Raw genomic sequence first — 14,349 nt, 5'->3', positions numbered from 1 at the left:
AAGTCAATGGGCGACCCGAGCATTTTTGTATTTCGCCGATGCTCGCTAAGGTTTTCATTTGTGAAAATCTAGGCAATTCAAGAAAGTGATGGGAACAACACAGCAACGGATAGGGCAGGCGAGGGGCTACATGTTGGGCTGCATCTCAAGTTCACAGGTCCCACTATTAAGCCACAATAGCGGCAAGAATGGGCCCCCCCCTCCCAACAACTTTTACTTCTGAAAAGCCCTCATTAGCAATGCATACCTTAGCTAAGCACCACACTACCTCCAACAAAGCACAATCACTGCCTGCATGACACTCCGCTGCCACTTCTCCTGGGTTACATGCTGCCCCCCCACCCCCGCACGACCCAGTGTCCACAGCGCACACCAAACTGTCCCTGCGCAGCCTTCAGCTGCCCTCATGCCACGCCACCCTCATGTCTATTTATAAGTGCGTCTGCCATGAGGAGGAACCGCAGGCACGGCCATGCAGCGACCCTCTTTAAAAGGGGCGGGGCGATAGCCCACAATGCTGTACAGAAGCAATGAGAAATCCAATCCTGTGCCACCTCCATCTGGAGCTGCACACGTGGGCATAGCAATGGGGAACCTATGTGCCACACACTATTCATTCTGTCAAGGTGTCTGCATGCCCCAGTCAGACCGCGTTTTTTTATAAATAGTCACAGGCAGGTACAACTCCGCAATGGGAATTCCGTGTGCACCCCCAGCATGGGTGGCTCCCTGGAACCCACCGGCTGTAGGGGTGCATCAAAAGAGGTATAGGGGCGAAGGACGAGAACATTATCCTTCCATTATATAAGGCACTTGTCAGACCTCACATGGAACACTGCGTACAATTCTGGACACCGGTGCTCAGGAAAGATGTCACAGTGCTTGAGGGGGTTCAAAGAAGGGCAACTAAACTAATACATGGAATGACGGGACTGGAATACCCCGAGAGGCTATCCAAATTGGGACTATTTACTCTAGAAAAAAGAAGGTTAAGAGGCGACCAAATAACCATGTATAAGTACATGAGGGGACAACACATGGATCTCTCCCGCGATCTGTTTACACCCAGGACCACGACGGTAACAAGAGGACATCCACTACGATTAGAGGAAAGTAGGTTTCATCACCAACACAGAAAGGGGTTCTTTACTGTAAGAGCAGTTAGACTGTGGAACTCTCTACCGGAGGAAGTGGTGATGGCAAAATCCATAGAGGAGTTTAAAAGGGGACTTGATGTCTTTCTGGAGAAGGATATTACAGGATATAAATATTAGGTTAAGTGTCAATCCTGGTATATAGGCAGGTAGGAACTATTAGGGGTTGATCCAGGGAACAGTCTGATTGCCATTAGGGAGTCAGGAAGGAATTTTTCCCCCAAAAGGGCTAATTGGCTTCTGGCTTTGGTTTTTTTTTTGCCTTCCTCTGGATCAACACAGTAGGATAGACAGGCTGGACTAGATGGACAATGTCTTCATTCGGCCTTACATACTATGTTACTATGTACATAAATGTATCCCATTGCAGTGCCCTGGACAGCAGAGCTAACGTCAGATTAAATGCAGGTGGGCTTCGGCCCACACTGCATGCCCCAACCTGACCGGGGTTTTTAATTCATAGACACAGGCAGGTACAACTCCCTATTGTGAAGTCCCTGTGGACCGACAGCATGGGTGGGTGCCAGGAAGCCACCGGCGGTACATAAATATATCCCAGTGCATTGCCCATCACAGCTGAGGTAATGTCATGTTTAATGCAGGTGGGCTTCGGCCCACACTGCATGCCCCAGTCAGACTGGGGTTCTTTAGGAGTGGACACATGCAGTTACAACTCCCTGTGGACCCACAGCATGGGTGGCTCCCTGGAACCAACCGGCGGTACATAAATATATCCCATTGCAGTGCCCAGCATAGCGGAGGTAATGTCATGTTTAATGCAGGTGGGCTTCGGCCCACACTGCATGCCCCAGTCAGACTGGGGTTCTTTAGAAATGGACACATGCAGTTACAACTCCCTGTGGACCCACAGCATGGGTGGGTGCCAGGAAGCCACCGGCGGTACATAAATATATCCCATTGCATTGCCCATCACAGCTGAGGTAATGTCATGTTTAATGCAGGTGGGCTTCGGCCCACACTGCATTCCCCAGTCAGACTGGGGTTCTTTAGAAGTAGACACATGCAGTTACAACTCCGTGTGGACCCACAGCATGGGTGGCTCCCTGGAACCCACCGGCGGTACATAAATATATCCCATTGCAGTGCCCAACACAGCTGATGTAACGTCAGCTGTAATTTGATTACACTGTAGGCGAGGGCCCCCAAAAATTGGTGTACCAACAGTACTAATGTACCTCAGAAAAATTGCCCATGCCCAACCAAGAGGGCAGGTGAAACCCATTAATCGCTTTGGTTAATGTGGCTTAATTGGTAACTAGGCCTGGAGGCAGCCCAGTTAAAATAAAAATTGGTTGAGGTGAAAGTTTCAACGCTTTAATGAGCATTGAAACGTATAAAAATTGTTTAGAAAAATTATATGACTGAGCCTTGTGGGCCTAAGAAAAATTGCCCGTTCGGCGTGATTATGTGAGGTTTCAGGAGGAGGAGCAGGAGGAGGAGGAGGAATATTATACACAGATTCATGAAGCAAAAAGGTCCCCGTTTTGGATGGTGATAGAGAACGATGCTTCCATCCGCGGGTGCAGCCTACGTATTGTTTAGGTATCGCTGCTGTCCGCTGGTGGAGAAGAGAAGTCTGGTGAAATCCAGGCTTTGTTCATCTTGATGAGTGTAAGCCTGTCGGCACTGTCGGTTGACAGGTGGGTACGCTTATCCGTGATGATTCCCCCAGCCACACTAAACACACTCTCTGACAAGACGCTAGCTGCAGGACAAGCAAGCACCTCCAGGGCATACAGCGCGAGTTCAGGCCACGTGTCCAGCTTCGACACCCAGTAGTTGTAGGGGGCAGAGGCGTCACGAGGACGGTCGTGCGATCGGCTACGTACTCCCTCACCATCCTTTTACAGTGCTTCCGCCAACTCAGCCTTGACTGGGGACCGGTGACACAGTCTTGGTGGGGAGCCATAAAGCTGGCCAGGCCCTTAAAGACTGTTGCACTGCCTGGGATGTACATGCTGCTCGATCTACGCACATCCCCTGCTACCTTGCCCTCGGTACAGAAAGCTGGCAAAGGCCTTGGAGAATGGTCTCCTGCTTGTGCTGTACATGCTGCCTGATCTCTGCGCCTCCCCTGCTACCTGGCCCTCGGAAATGCGCCTTCGGCCACTAGCGCTGTCGGATGGGAAGTTTACCATCAGTTTGTCCACCAGCGCCCTGTGGTATAGCATCATTCTCAAACCCCTTTCCTCTTCGGGAATGAGAGTGGAAAGGTTCTCCTTATACCGTGGGTCGAGCAGTGTGTACACCCAGTAATCTGTAGTGGCCAGAATGCGTGTAACGCGAGGGTCACGAGAAAGGCATCCTAACATGAAGTCAGCCATGTGTGCCAGGGTACCTGTACGCAACACATGGCTGTCCTCACTCGGAAGATCACTTTCAGGATCCTCCTCCTCCTCCTCCTCTGGCTATACACGCTGAAAGGATGACAGGCAAGCAGCATGTGTACCCTCAGCAGTGGGCCAAGCTGTCTCTTCCCCCTCCTCCTCATGCTCCTCCCCCTCCTCCTCCTACTCAACGTGCTGAGATATAGACATGAGGGTGCTCTGACTATCCAGCGACATACTGTCTTCCCCCGCCTCCGTTTCCGAGTGCAAAGCGTCTGCCTTTATGCTTTGCAGGGAACTTCTCAAGAGGCATAGCAGAGGAATGGTGACGCTAATGATTGCAGCATCCCCGCTCAGCATCTGGGTAGACTCCTCAAAGTTTCCAAGGACCTGGCAGATGGCTGCCAACCAGGCCCACTCTTCTGTAAAGAATTGAGGAGGCTGACTCCCACAACGCCACCCATGTTGGAGTTGGTATTCCGCAATAGCTCTACGCTGCTGATAGTGCCTGGCCAACATGTGGAGCATAGAGTTCCACTGTGTGGGCACGTCGCACAGCAATCGGTGCACTGGCAGATGAAACCGACGTTGCAGGGTCCGCAGAGTGGCAGCGTCCGTCTTGGAGTTGCGGAAATGTGCGCTGACCCGGCGCACCTTTCTGAGCAGGTATGACAAGTGTGGGTAGCTTTTCAGAAAGCGCTGAACCACCAAATTAAAGACGTGGGCCAGGCATGGCACGTGCGTGAGGCTGCCGAGCTGCAGAGCCGCCACCAGGTTACGGCCGTTGTCACACACGACCATGCCCGGTTGGAGGCTCAGCGGCGCAAGCCAGCGGTTGGTCTGCTCTGTCAGACCCTGCAGCAGTTCTTGGGCCGTCTGCCTCTTCTCTCCTAAGCTGAGTAGTTTCAGCACGGCTTGCTGACGCTTGCCCTCGCTGTGCTGCCATGCCGCGCGACACCGACTGCTGGCGACGTGCTGCTGCTGACACATCTTGATTGCGAGACAGAGGTTGCGTAGGAGGAGGAGGGTGGTTTAGTGGAGGAAGCATAGCTGGGGCACGCAATTCGGGGGGTGGGTAGGACGTGAGCGGTCCCAGGCTCTGACTCTGTCCCAGCCTCCACTAAATTCACCCAATGTGCTGTCAGGGAGATATAGTGGCCCTGCCCGCCTGTGCTTGTCCACGTGTCTGTTGTTAAGTGGACCTTGGCAGTAACCGCGTTGGTGAGGGCGCGTACAATGTTGCGGGAGACGTGGTCGTGCAGGGCTGGGACGGCACATCGGGAAAAGTAGTGGCGACTGGGAACCGAGTAGCGCGGGGCCGCCGCCGCCATCCTGCTTTTGAAAGCCTCCGTTTCCACAAGCCTATACGGCAGCATCTCCAGGCTGATCAATTTGGCAATGTGCACGTTTAACGCTTGAGCGTGCGGGTGCGTGGCGGCGTACTTGCGCTTGCGCTCAAACAGTGGCGCTAGCGACGTCTGGACGCTGCGCTGAGAGACATTACTGGATGGGGCCGAGGACAGCGGAGGTGAGGGTGTGGGTGCAGGCCAGGAGACGGTAGTGCCTGTGTCCTCAGAGGGGGGTTGGATCTCAGTGGCAGGTTGGGGCACAGGGGGAGAGGCAGTGGTGCAAGCCGGAGGCGGTGAATGGCCTTCGTCCCACCTTGTGGGGTGCTTGGCCATCATATGCCTGCGCATGCTGGTGGTGGTGCCTCCCCAGCTGATCTTGCCGCGACAAAGGTTGCACACCACTGTTCGTCGGTCGTCAGGCGTCTCTGTGAAAAACTGCCACACCGTAGAGCACCTTGACCTCTGCAGGGTGGCATGGCGCGAGGGGGCGCTTTGGGAAACAGTTGGTGGATTATTCGGTCTGGCCCTGCCTCTACCCCTGGCCACCGCACTGGCTCGGCCTGTGCCCACACCCTGACTTGGGCCTCCGCGTCCTCGCCCGTGTCCACGTCCTCTAGGCCTACCCCTACCCCTCAGCATGGTGTATTACCAGTAGTGCAGAAACAGAACGCTGTAATTAAATGTGCCGCTTATTGGCCTGTGGTTGGAGGCTGATTTCGCTTACGGAACGCCATGAAATAATTTTGCGCAAGCCTGCTGTAACACTTAGCTGGCTGCGTATGAATTTGGAGAACTACTACACCCAGCAGAGACCCAGAACACTGAGGACAGTCACAGGCAGCCCAAATAGATTTTTTTCCCCAAATTTTTTTGCAAAGGCCCACTGCCTATATTCAATCAATATGTCTTCTGTCCCTGCCTAAGCGCTTCTGGCCCTGGAGTATGTCAAAGAACTGCAGAGTGTTGCACTGTGAACTGCAATACAGCGGTGATTTCACAGCCCAGACAAAGCCAGGAAATAATTTTGTGCAAGCCTGCTGTAACACTTAGCTGGCTGCGTATGAATTTGGAGAACTACTACACCCAGCAGAGACCCAGAACACTGAGGACAGTGACAGGCAGCCCAAATAGATTTTTTTTCCCCCAATTTTTTTGCAAAGGCCCACTGCCTATATTCAATCAATATGTCTTCTGTCCCTGCCTAAGCGCTTCTGGCCCTGGAGTATTACTGCAGGGCGCAATGCTCTGCACGGCCGATATACCAAAAAAAAGAAATGTGCAACACTGCAAAAAGCAGCCTCCACAGTACTGCACATGGTTAGATGTGGCCCTAAGAAGGACCGTTGGGGTTCTTGAAGCCTAAAATACTCCTAACACTCTCCCTATAGCAGCTCCGGCACCAACAGCACTTTCCCTCCTCTATGTCAGAACAAATCTGTGGCGAGCCGCGGGAGGGGCCGATTTTTATACTCGGGTGACACCTGATCTCCCCAGCCACTCACTGCAGGGGGGTGGTATAGGGTTTGAACGTCGCAGGGGGAAGTTGTAATGCCTTCCCTGTCTTTCTATTGGCCAGAAAAGCACGCTAACGTCTCAGAGATGAAAGTGAAAGTAACCCGAACATCGCGTGGTACTAGTCACGAGTAACGAGCATCTCGAACACGCTAATACTCGAATGAGTATCAAGCTCGGACGAGTACGTTCGCTCATCTCTAATAGATAGATAGATAGATAGATAGATAGATAGATAGATAGATAGAAGCTAGGGTAGGATATAGAAAGATAGATACAAGTAAATAGATAGTATATAGATAAAGGAGGGAGACATACAGACACACACACACACACACGCACGCACGCACGCATTTACCCCAGGGCCTGGTCCACTTCTCTTTCATGTGACAGCAGCAGCAAGCCAGCAACTCAGAAGCTTCCCGTTCAGCAGGAAGCAGGGGGCAGCACATGATCACTGTGCTCTGCCGCCCCATGTGACTTCTTCCCTCCTCCCCTGCCGTTCCATGTGACTTCCTCCATCCTCCCCTGCCGGCCCATGTGAGTACCTCCCTCCTCCTCCCTGCTATGCCGAGCCTTCCTCTCACGCTGGCCGTTCCGGCTGCCGCATGATGAGAATTTTTCTGCAGTCAGAACGGCCAGCGATTAATGCCCTAAATGTGCATGTTGATATTGCACAGGGCCGCCTCGGGGCCCCCTGAGCGCACGGGCCGGGTCACCATGGCGACCCCAGCTCCCCCTGACGCTACGCCTATGGCATGAACCCAAGGCAGGGATGCCTATTGCCCCTGGGAGTGTTTCATTCTGAAACACTGGGGCATTTCATAAATTTGACTGTGAGTTGAGGTCCGAGTTACGAGTGCCAGTCGTGACACTTTTTCCCGCCCGCTGAATGAAGACCGACAGCTCTCTCCCTGCATGATTAGGGAGATAACTCAGTCTTATCCCTTCCCAATCCACTGTCTGACCTCTGAAGACATTATGATTTAAGGCTATACAGCTCCGATGTTGGAAGACGTCCGTCGGGGTTCTCTTACTGTATATTGCCAGCTTCTCTGCTATCGGAGCCTATCCAACGTGTCACCTCATGCAGTACTGGCTTTAGCCAGCAGATAGCGCCGATGTATAACGACAGAAAAAGAATAAGCCCCCTAGGAAAACCAGGATACAAATTGGATTGGAAAGGGTTAATGCAGCGGGCAGGGAGAGGCTGGCACGGCCCGTCCCCGTGACTTGGAGCTCAGCTTCTGAGTAAAACTTCAAAGTGCATTTAAAACAGTCATGGGGTGACGGGCATCCCTGCCTCAGGTTAATACTGCTTGTGGTTTGGGCAGCATGAATCTGATGACAGAATCCCTCTAAGCATTCTCCATAGACTTCAATGGACATTTACTAGCTGCAAACAAGATGAACAGAACGCCTTCTGCATTTTTAAAATATGTGCAGCTTTTATACATCCGTGTAATTAGACTCAAGGACTAACATCAGCTCCTGGTTACAGACAGAAACATATGGATGGAATGCTGATGAAACATTCATGTGAAGCCGCCTCAAGCAACGTGATGTTCATGTGAGACTAAACTGTATAAATAGGAACTCATTTTGCTAATTTCATGGCACATATAAACAATACTGAAGAAATATATGTATATAAATCTTACCAAAGGTTTTATGATTTGATCCAGAGTCGGTGGTTTGATCTGACACTTTAACAACAAAATACATTGCATTAAATGAATGTAATTACTTTCCTCTCTAGATGGACAGTAATTCCCCCCTGTGTATGTCTGTGTCAACTCTCGGGCTTCTAGTCTAAATTTAGTGTTTCCCAGGCATTAATGGGGGACCCAAAACTTATTTGTTACGTAGGTCATTTGTGACCCCTTAGGTTATGCTTTATAACCTCTTTAACCTTTCTTATCTTCAACAACAATAGCGAAGTACAGTGTGTACTAATGTGTATACAGGGTGACTTTAACACACGCAGTGTATACACCTTAGACGTCTGAATTATACTTTGTATATATTCTTTTGTTCTTTTTTTTTTCTACCCTGAATTATCTTTCAATGTCTGACCAGCTAACATACATTAGTCCTGCGTGCCTGTATGTCAGTTATACTGCAGATAACTATTATTATCACAAAGTAACAGAACTAGTCGGCCGCCTCTGTCACTTCTCTTGGAGAATAAAACGTACAATAGGTACAGATTAGTACTAAAATGATACTTTCATTCCCAAATACACTTCAGCCTTTGACTAAATTTGAGGTGGGTGTCACTAAGATCTATTGTATGCAGCGGGATAAGGAAAAATATCGCCTTAGTGTAAGGTAGCTGCCTTGTAAATCAATATGCAACATTTTTGCAGGCCTTGCATCATGGCAGGCTTAAAAATGTCAGTTTTTGACTTATATTGTAGCTACCTTCCAACAAGTGAAGCTATGGTGGCATTTTTCTATCTCCTATTTGCATACCTTTTAGCCCAGGAAGCATTGCATGGCCTAGAAGTCTCCTTATGTCATCTTGGTGCTCTGCACAAGGCAAAACCGTACCCTCCCATCCCCCAGACCAAAGGTCTATTGAACGCAGTTTACAGGAGGACAACTTTCTTGTGCTGAAAATCTACAGGCAGAACTTGCTTTGTAGATATAGATTATAGAGTTCATATTTATAGAAAGGTGATGTATGCTTAAAGGGGTTGTCCTGCGCCGAAACAGTTTTTTTTTTTTTCAATAGCCCCCCCGTTCGGCGCAAGACAAACCCGATGCAGGGGTTAAAAAAGAACACCGCACAGCGCTTACCTGAATCCCCGCGCTCCGGTGACTTCTTACTTACCTGCTGAAGATAGCCGCCGGGATCTTCTCCCTCGGTGGACCGCAGGGCTTCTGTGCGGTCCATTGCCGATTCCAGCCTCCTGATTGGCTGGAATCGGCACGTGACGGGGCGGAGCTACCAGGAGTCGGTCTCCGGCACGAGCAGCCCCATTCAGAAAACAAGAAGACCGGACTGCGCAAGCGCGTCTAATCCGGCGATTAGACGCTAAAAATTAGACGGCTCCATGGAAATGAGGACGCTAGCAACGGAGCAGGTAAGTGAATAACTTCTGATAACTTCTGTATGGCTCATAATTAATGCACAATGTACATTACAAAGTGCATTAATATGGCCATACAGAAGTGTATAGACCCACTTGCTTTCGCGGGACAACCCCTTTAAGGGGTTACTTATAATTTTCGACTAACCAATCTAGCAACATAAAGAATACATTTTGTACTTTACCGCACAATCAAGCTGCTTTATGTTGGATACTAATGTCTGAAAGATATAATTAAAAAAATAATCAATTAGCCTAAAAATCCGAAAAGTATTTTGATATAAATGCAGTGCAGGTTTATTGTTCATCTAATTGGCCTGTTGCTGAGTTTTACTGTTGGGTTCTCTGATCCAGTAACAAGCAGAAACAATCAGATATGTCTTACCAAATACCGGTCATGACCAGAATTATAAGTCAACTTTCAATAAATTGTCCACTTTATATTTAAAGGAGATGTCCCGCGCCGAAACGGGTTTTTTTTTTTTTTTAACCCCCCCCCCGTTCGGCGCGAGACAACCCCGATGCAGGGGTTAAAAAAACCACCCGCACAGCGCTTACCTGAATCCCGGCGGTCCGGCGTCTTCATACTCACCTGCTGAAGATGGCCGCCGGGATCTTCTACCTTCGTGGACCGCAGCTCTTCTGTGCGGTCCACTGCCGATTCCAGCCTCCTGATTGGCTGGAATCGGCACGTGACGGGGCGGAGCTACACGGAGCCGCTCTCTGGCACGAGCGGCTCCATAGAAGACTGCTGAAGACCCGGACTGCGCAAGCGCGGCTAATTTGGCCATCGGAGGCCAAAAATTAGTCGGCTCCATGGAGACGAGGACGCTAGCAACGGAGCAGGTAAGTATAAAACTTTTTATAACTTCTGTATGGCTCATAATTAATGCACAATGTACATTACAAAGTGCATTATTATGGCCATACAGAAGTGTATAGACCCACTTGCTGCCTCGGGACAACCCCTTTAAATAACAGAATTATTGTTTGTATAACAAGTATATAAGTTCCATGTAGCATTTTCAGGTCCACCCTCCCCTCTCCATCTGGCGGTTCCATCGTCTAGCTCCATGATGCTTTTCTATCTAGCTGAAAAGATTAAGAAGGATGGAAAACTATTGAAATGAAGATCAAAGTCATCTCCGACTCACATGGTAAACCCTGTGGTTCCATCCCAGTTTCTGTCTTTATACAGTTTGCTACATATAAAATGAAAAGCCAAGATATAGAGGAAAGGTCTAGGCGAAGACTGTGTATGAGAGGAGCCTAAGTTATATGAGGAAACCTTAGCAAACCTGGATTTGTGGTATTAGAAGATCTCCACTGGTACATAAAGAGGTAGAGGAGTTGAAAATCATCATAAAAGATTGGAAAAAAATGTTTAACATGTTCTTCTAAGTCCCTATCTGAATATTGGGAAAACTTAGTGATTGTGTTGTGATCTTGAAATTCTAGCCTGACGGGTCAAATGCAGAACATTCAGCAGCTGACTGTGCTAACATTCACCACATTAAATGCAAGTGGAAAACTATAAAAGTGAATACTTACCCCTGCAGTGTTGGTTAGACCCTAAAAGTATATAAAAAGGTAGATGAGATAACAGATGACCAATGCAAGAATTGCCCTACCTGCGCTCAGTCATAAGAAATCTCAGGAGCATCAGATTTATCTTCTAGGTTTCTCTGTATAATATTTATCCATTTTACAAACTGAAATGTTCAGATCAATGCTCTATACAAATATGTTCCAGACAGGACATAGCAGAAGAGTCAGGGCGGGGTTATACTAATTTCATTCTGCTTGGTATGTTAGTTTTTGTACTTTTCATCTAACCGATCTAACGTAATAATAGATCATTTCAGATCAAGTTTTTAATCTTATTTGTTTTAGATTAGATTCTCATCACCTGATCCAAAGCAAACATTTTTTGCATCCCATTAACCCCTTAAGGACCAGGCTGTTTTGTACTTTAGCCCCTTCTCTCCTCATGACATAAGTATAGGCGTAGCGTCAGGGGTTGCTGGGGTCGCCATGGCGATCTGGCCCCTGCGCTCAGGGGGCCCCTCCGCCGCCCTCTGCCATACCCATCTGCACATTCAGTGCATTAATGGCTGGCCGTTCTGTGTGCAGCATGATTCCAATCCAGCTGCATGCAGAATAGCCAGTCTGAGTAAGAGCCCAGCAGAGAAAGGGAGAGGAGGAGAAGCGAGGAGGAGGAGGAGGAGGAGGGAGGAAGTCACATGATCATGCTGGCAGGGCACAGTGATCATGTGCTGCTCCCCTCCTTCCTGCTGAACGTGGAGCTGCGGTGTCTGGCTCACCTAATGCAGTGAGATGGAGAAGTCGTCCGGGCCCCGGAGTAAGTGTATATATGTGTATGTGTATGTGTATGTGTGTGTGTGTATCTGTCTGTGTCCTCTATCTATCTCACATCTATCTATCTCATATCTATCTCACATCTATCTATCTTACATCTATCTCACATCTCTCTATCTATCTATCTATCTATCTATCTCACATCTATCTATCCATCTATCTCACATCTATCTCACATCTATCTCACATCTATCTCACATCTATCTATCTATCTATCTATCTATCTATCTATCTATCTATCTATCTATCTATCTATCTATCTATCTGTCTATCTATCTGTCTATCTCTGGTATAAGTTACACATCTCCCTGGATTTACTGTATTCACACTTTACACACAATAAAAAAAATGCATCTAAACCATATGCAGTTTTTAATAGTGTCTGCAGCTCCTTAATACCGTACGTGGTCTTTCAATTCTGCATACAGGTTTTTTATGTGTTTTTCTTTATTGTGGTTCTAAAGTACAGCAAAAACATGATCAACCTAATGTCGCTCTCACACATGTGTTCAGAAAATGCAGCTTGTAATCGTGGCATTTTTACCGGAATTTCAAGCAGCGTTTCCGAACACAGGTTACAGCGTTTGACAGCGCTTTTTAATGCATCCTATCATTGTGATGGGTGAGGAGGTGTGTTAAAAACCACGAAAACGCAAAAATAGAACAGACAGCTCGCGAAAATCACAGCGATAGGGACACCGCATTCCAGCGCAGATTTGAGTAAGCTCATTAAAATCTATGGGAGTGTTGTACTGCGGTTAGTACGGCCCTTGGGGCGCTGTGCTAATAGCGGTAAAAAGCGGTGTGTGTGAGAGTGGCCTGCGGGGCTACAAACAAATTTTCATGTGCAGGAAATTTGTCATGTTTGGAAAGATTACGCCAAGGGGATAGATTATGTATGCAGCACGATCTAGATATGGGTACGGGGGAGTGTGGGGTGGAGGCCCAAAGGGGGGCCCGAGCTGAACTTTTTCACCCGGGAACCTGAGCCCTTAGGCACGCCCCTGGATGTAAGGGTACGTCATGGGAGCAGGGTACTTCCCGCAAAATGACGTATTCTGTCACTAGTAGCCGGCCTCCCGCTGCGACAGCCGGAGGCATGGGAGATGCGCCCACCCACTGTTAACCTGTTCCCTGCCACGATCTAAGTAGATCGTGGCCCGGCTGGTTGCTATGGCAACAGGACGCCAGATACCGGCGTCCTGTATTGCCATTGCCTAAGATCGCTATAATAAGCGATAAGGCATGGCAGCAGAGAAGTCCTGCCATGCCTTATCAGAGCGATCTTCAGTCCTGCAGTGTAAGTCCCTCAGAGGGACACAGATTGTGTAAAAAGAAGAGAAAAATAAAGTACAAAAATAAAAATGTAAAAAAAAAGTTAAAACCCTTTTTTTATGCTTATTCCCATATTAGCATAAAAAAATCCCACATATTTGGTATCGACGCGACCATAACGACACGTACAATAAATTGAACATGCTTTTTATCCTGCACGGCAAAAGCGTTAAAAAAAACGCTAAAAAGCTGAGGCAAAATGTTAATTTTTAGCATTTTGCCTCCCAAAAAACACAAGTAGGCCTTAGTCAGATGGGCTTTTTTTCACGCGATTTGCGCATGCGTCCGTCGATTTTTTAAAACCATTGCTTTGCAATGGTATCGGACACATGAGCGCTTTTTATGCGCTCGTCCGATAAATTATAGAACAGAAATCACAGATCGCACCTATCTGCGATCTGCGATTCCTGTTCTCTTCTCTATATGTGCTCAATGGGGCCGGCGGCAGCAGTGCCGACCCCATTGAGAACATATAGAACACAATGTTAGCCCATTGAATTCAATGGAGCCGGCAATACAGCCGGCTCCATTGAAAGCATTGGGCTGCCGGCAAGCGCGGGATGAATTGTCGGGAACGGCTTAAATATATAAGCCCTTCCCTGCAATTCATCCAGAAATGTGTTAAAATAAAAAATATATATATACTCACCTTGTCCCGGCAGACGGAGTTTAGCGCGGCCGGCCTGCAGTGGGTGTGAAGGGGGTGTGAGTCAGACCTGCCCCTGATTGGTCCCTGCGCTGAGCCAATCAGAGGCAGGTCTCACTCACACCCATTCATGAATGGGTGTGAGTGAGACCTGCCTCTGATTGGCTCAACGCTGAGCCAATCAGGGGCAGGTCTGACTCACACCCCCTTCACACCCACTGCAGGCGGCTGCGCTGAACTCCGTCTGCCGGGACAAGGTGAGTATATATATATATATTTTTTTTTTTACACATTTCTAGATGAATTGCAGGGAAGGGCTTATATATTTAAGCCCTTCCCGACAATTCATCCTGCGCTCGCCCGCAGCGTATTGCTTTCAATGGAGCCGGCTGTATTGCCGCCTCCATTGAATGCAATGCGCTGGACAGCTCCGACCCGTTTCTAATGAAACGCGTCTAGGAGCAGATTTTCAGGCCCCGGTCACGTGATTTGCGGATGCGCATCCGTCATGCGATCTGCAAAGCGCGCGAA

General features: G+C 48.7%; 1 protein-coding gene across 1 annotated transcript in view; it reads right to left on the bottom strand.

The window, feature by feature from the left end:
• LOC136621722 (uncharacterized) overlaps window positions 1–14,349 on the bottom strand; it is a 186,607-nt gene that overhangs the window by 58,343 nt on the left and 113,915 nt on the right. The window contains exons 9-11 of the mRNA XM_066597399.1: window positions 11,010–11,030; window positions 9,644–9,679; window positions 8,025–8,069 (exon numbers count right to left, since the gene is read on the bottom strand). Coding sequence (XP_066453496.1) covers window positions 8,025–8,069; window positions 9,644–9,679; window positions 11,010–11,030 — 102 coding nt within the window. The remainder of the gene's footprint in view (window positions 1–8,024; window positions 8,070–9,643; window positions 9,680–11,009; window positions 11,031–14,349) is intronic.

This window comes from Eleutherodactylus coqui, chromosome 3 (genome assembly GCF_035609145.1).
Source record: "Eleutherodactylus coqui strain aEleCoq1 chromosome 3, aEleCoq1.hap1, whole genome shotgun sequence".
Lineage (NCBI taxonomy): Eukaryota > Metazoa > Chordata > Amphibia > Anura > Eleutherodactylidae > Eleutherodactylus > Eleutherodactylus coqui.
Note: the sequence above shows the minus strand (reverse complement) of the source record. Positions and strands in the feature narration are given on the sequence as shown.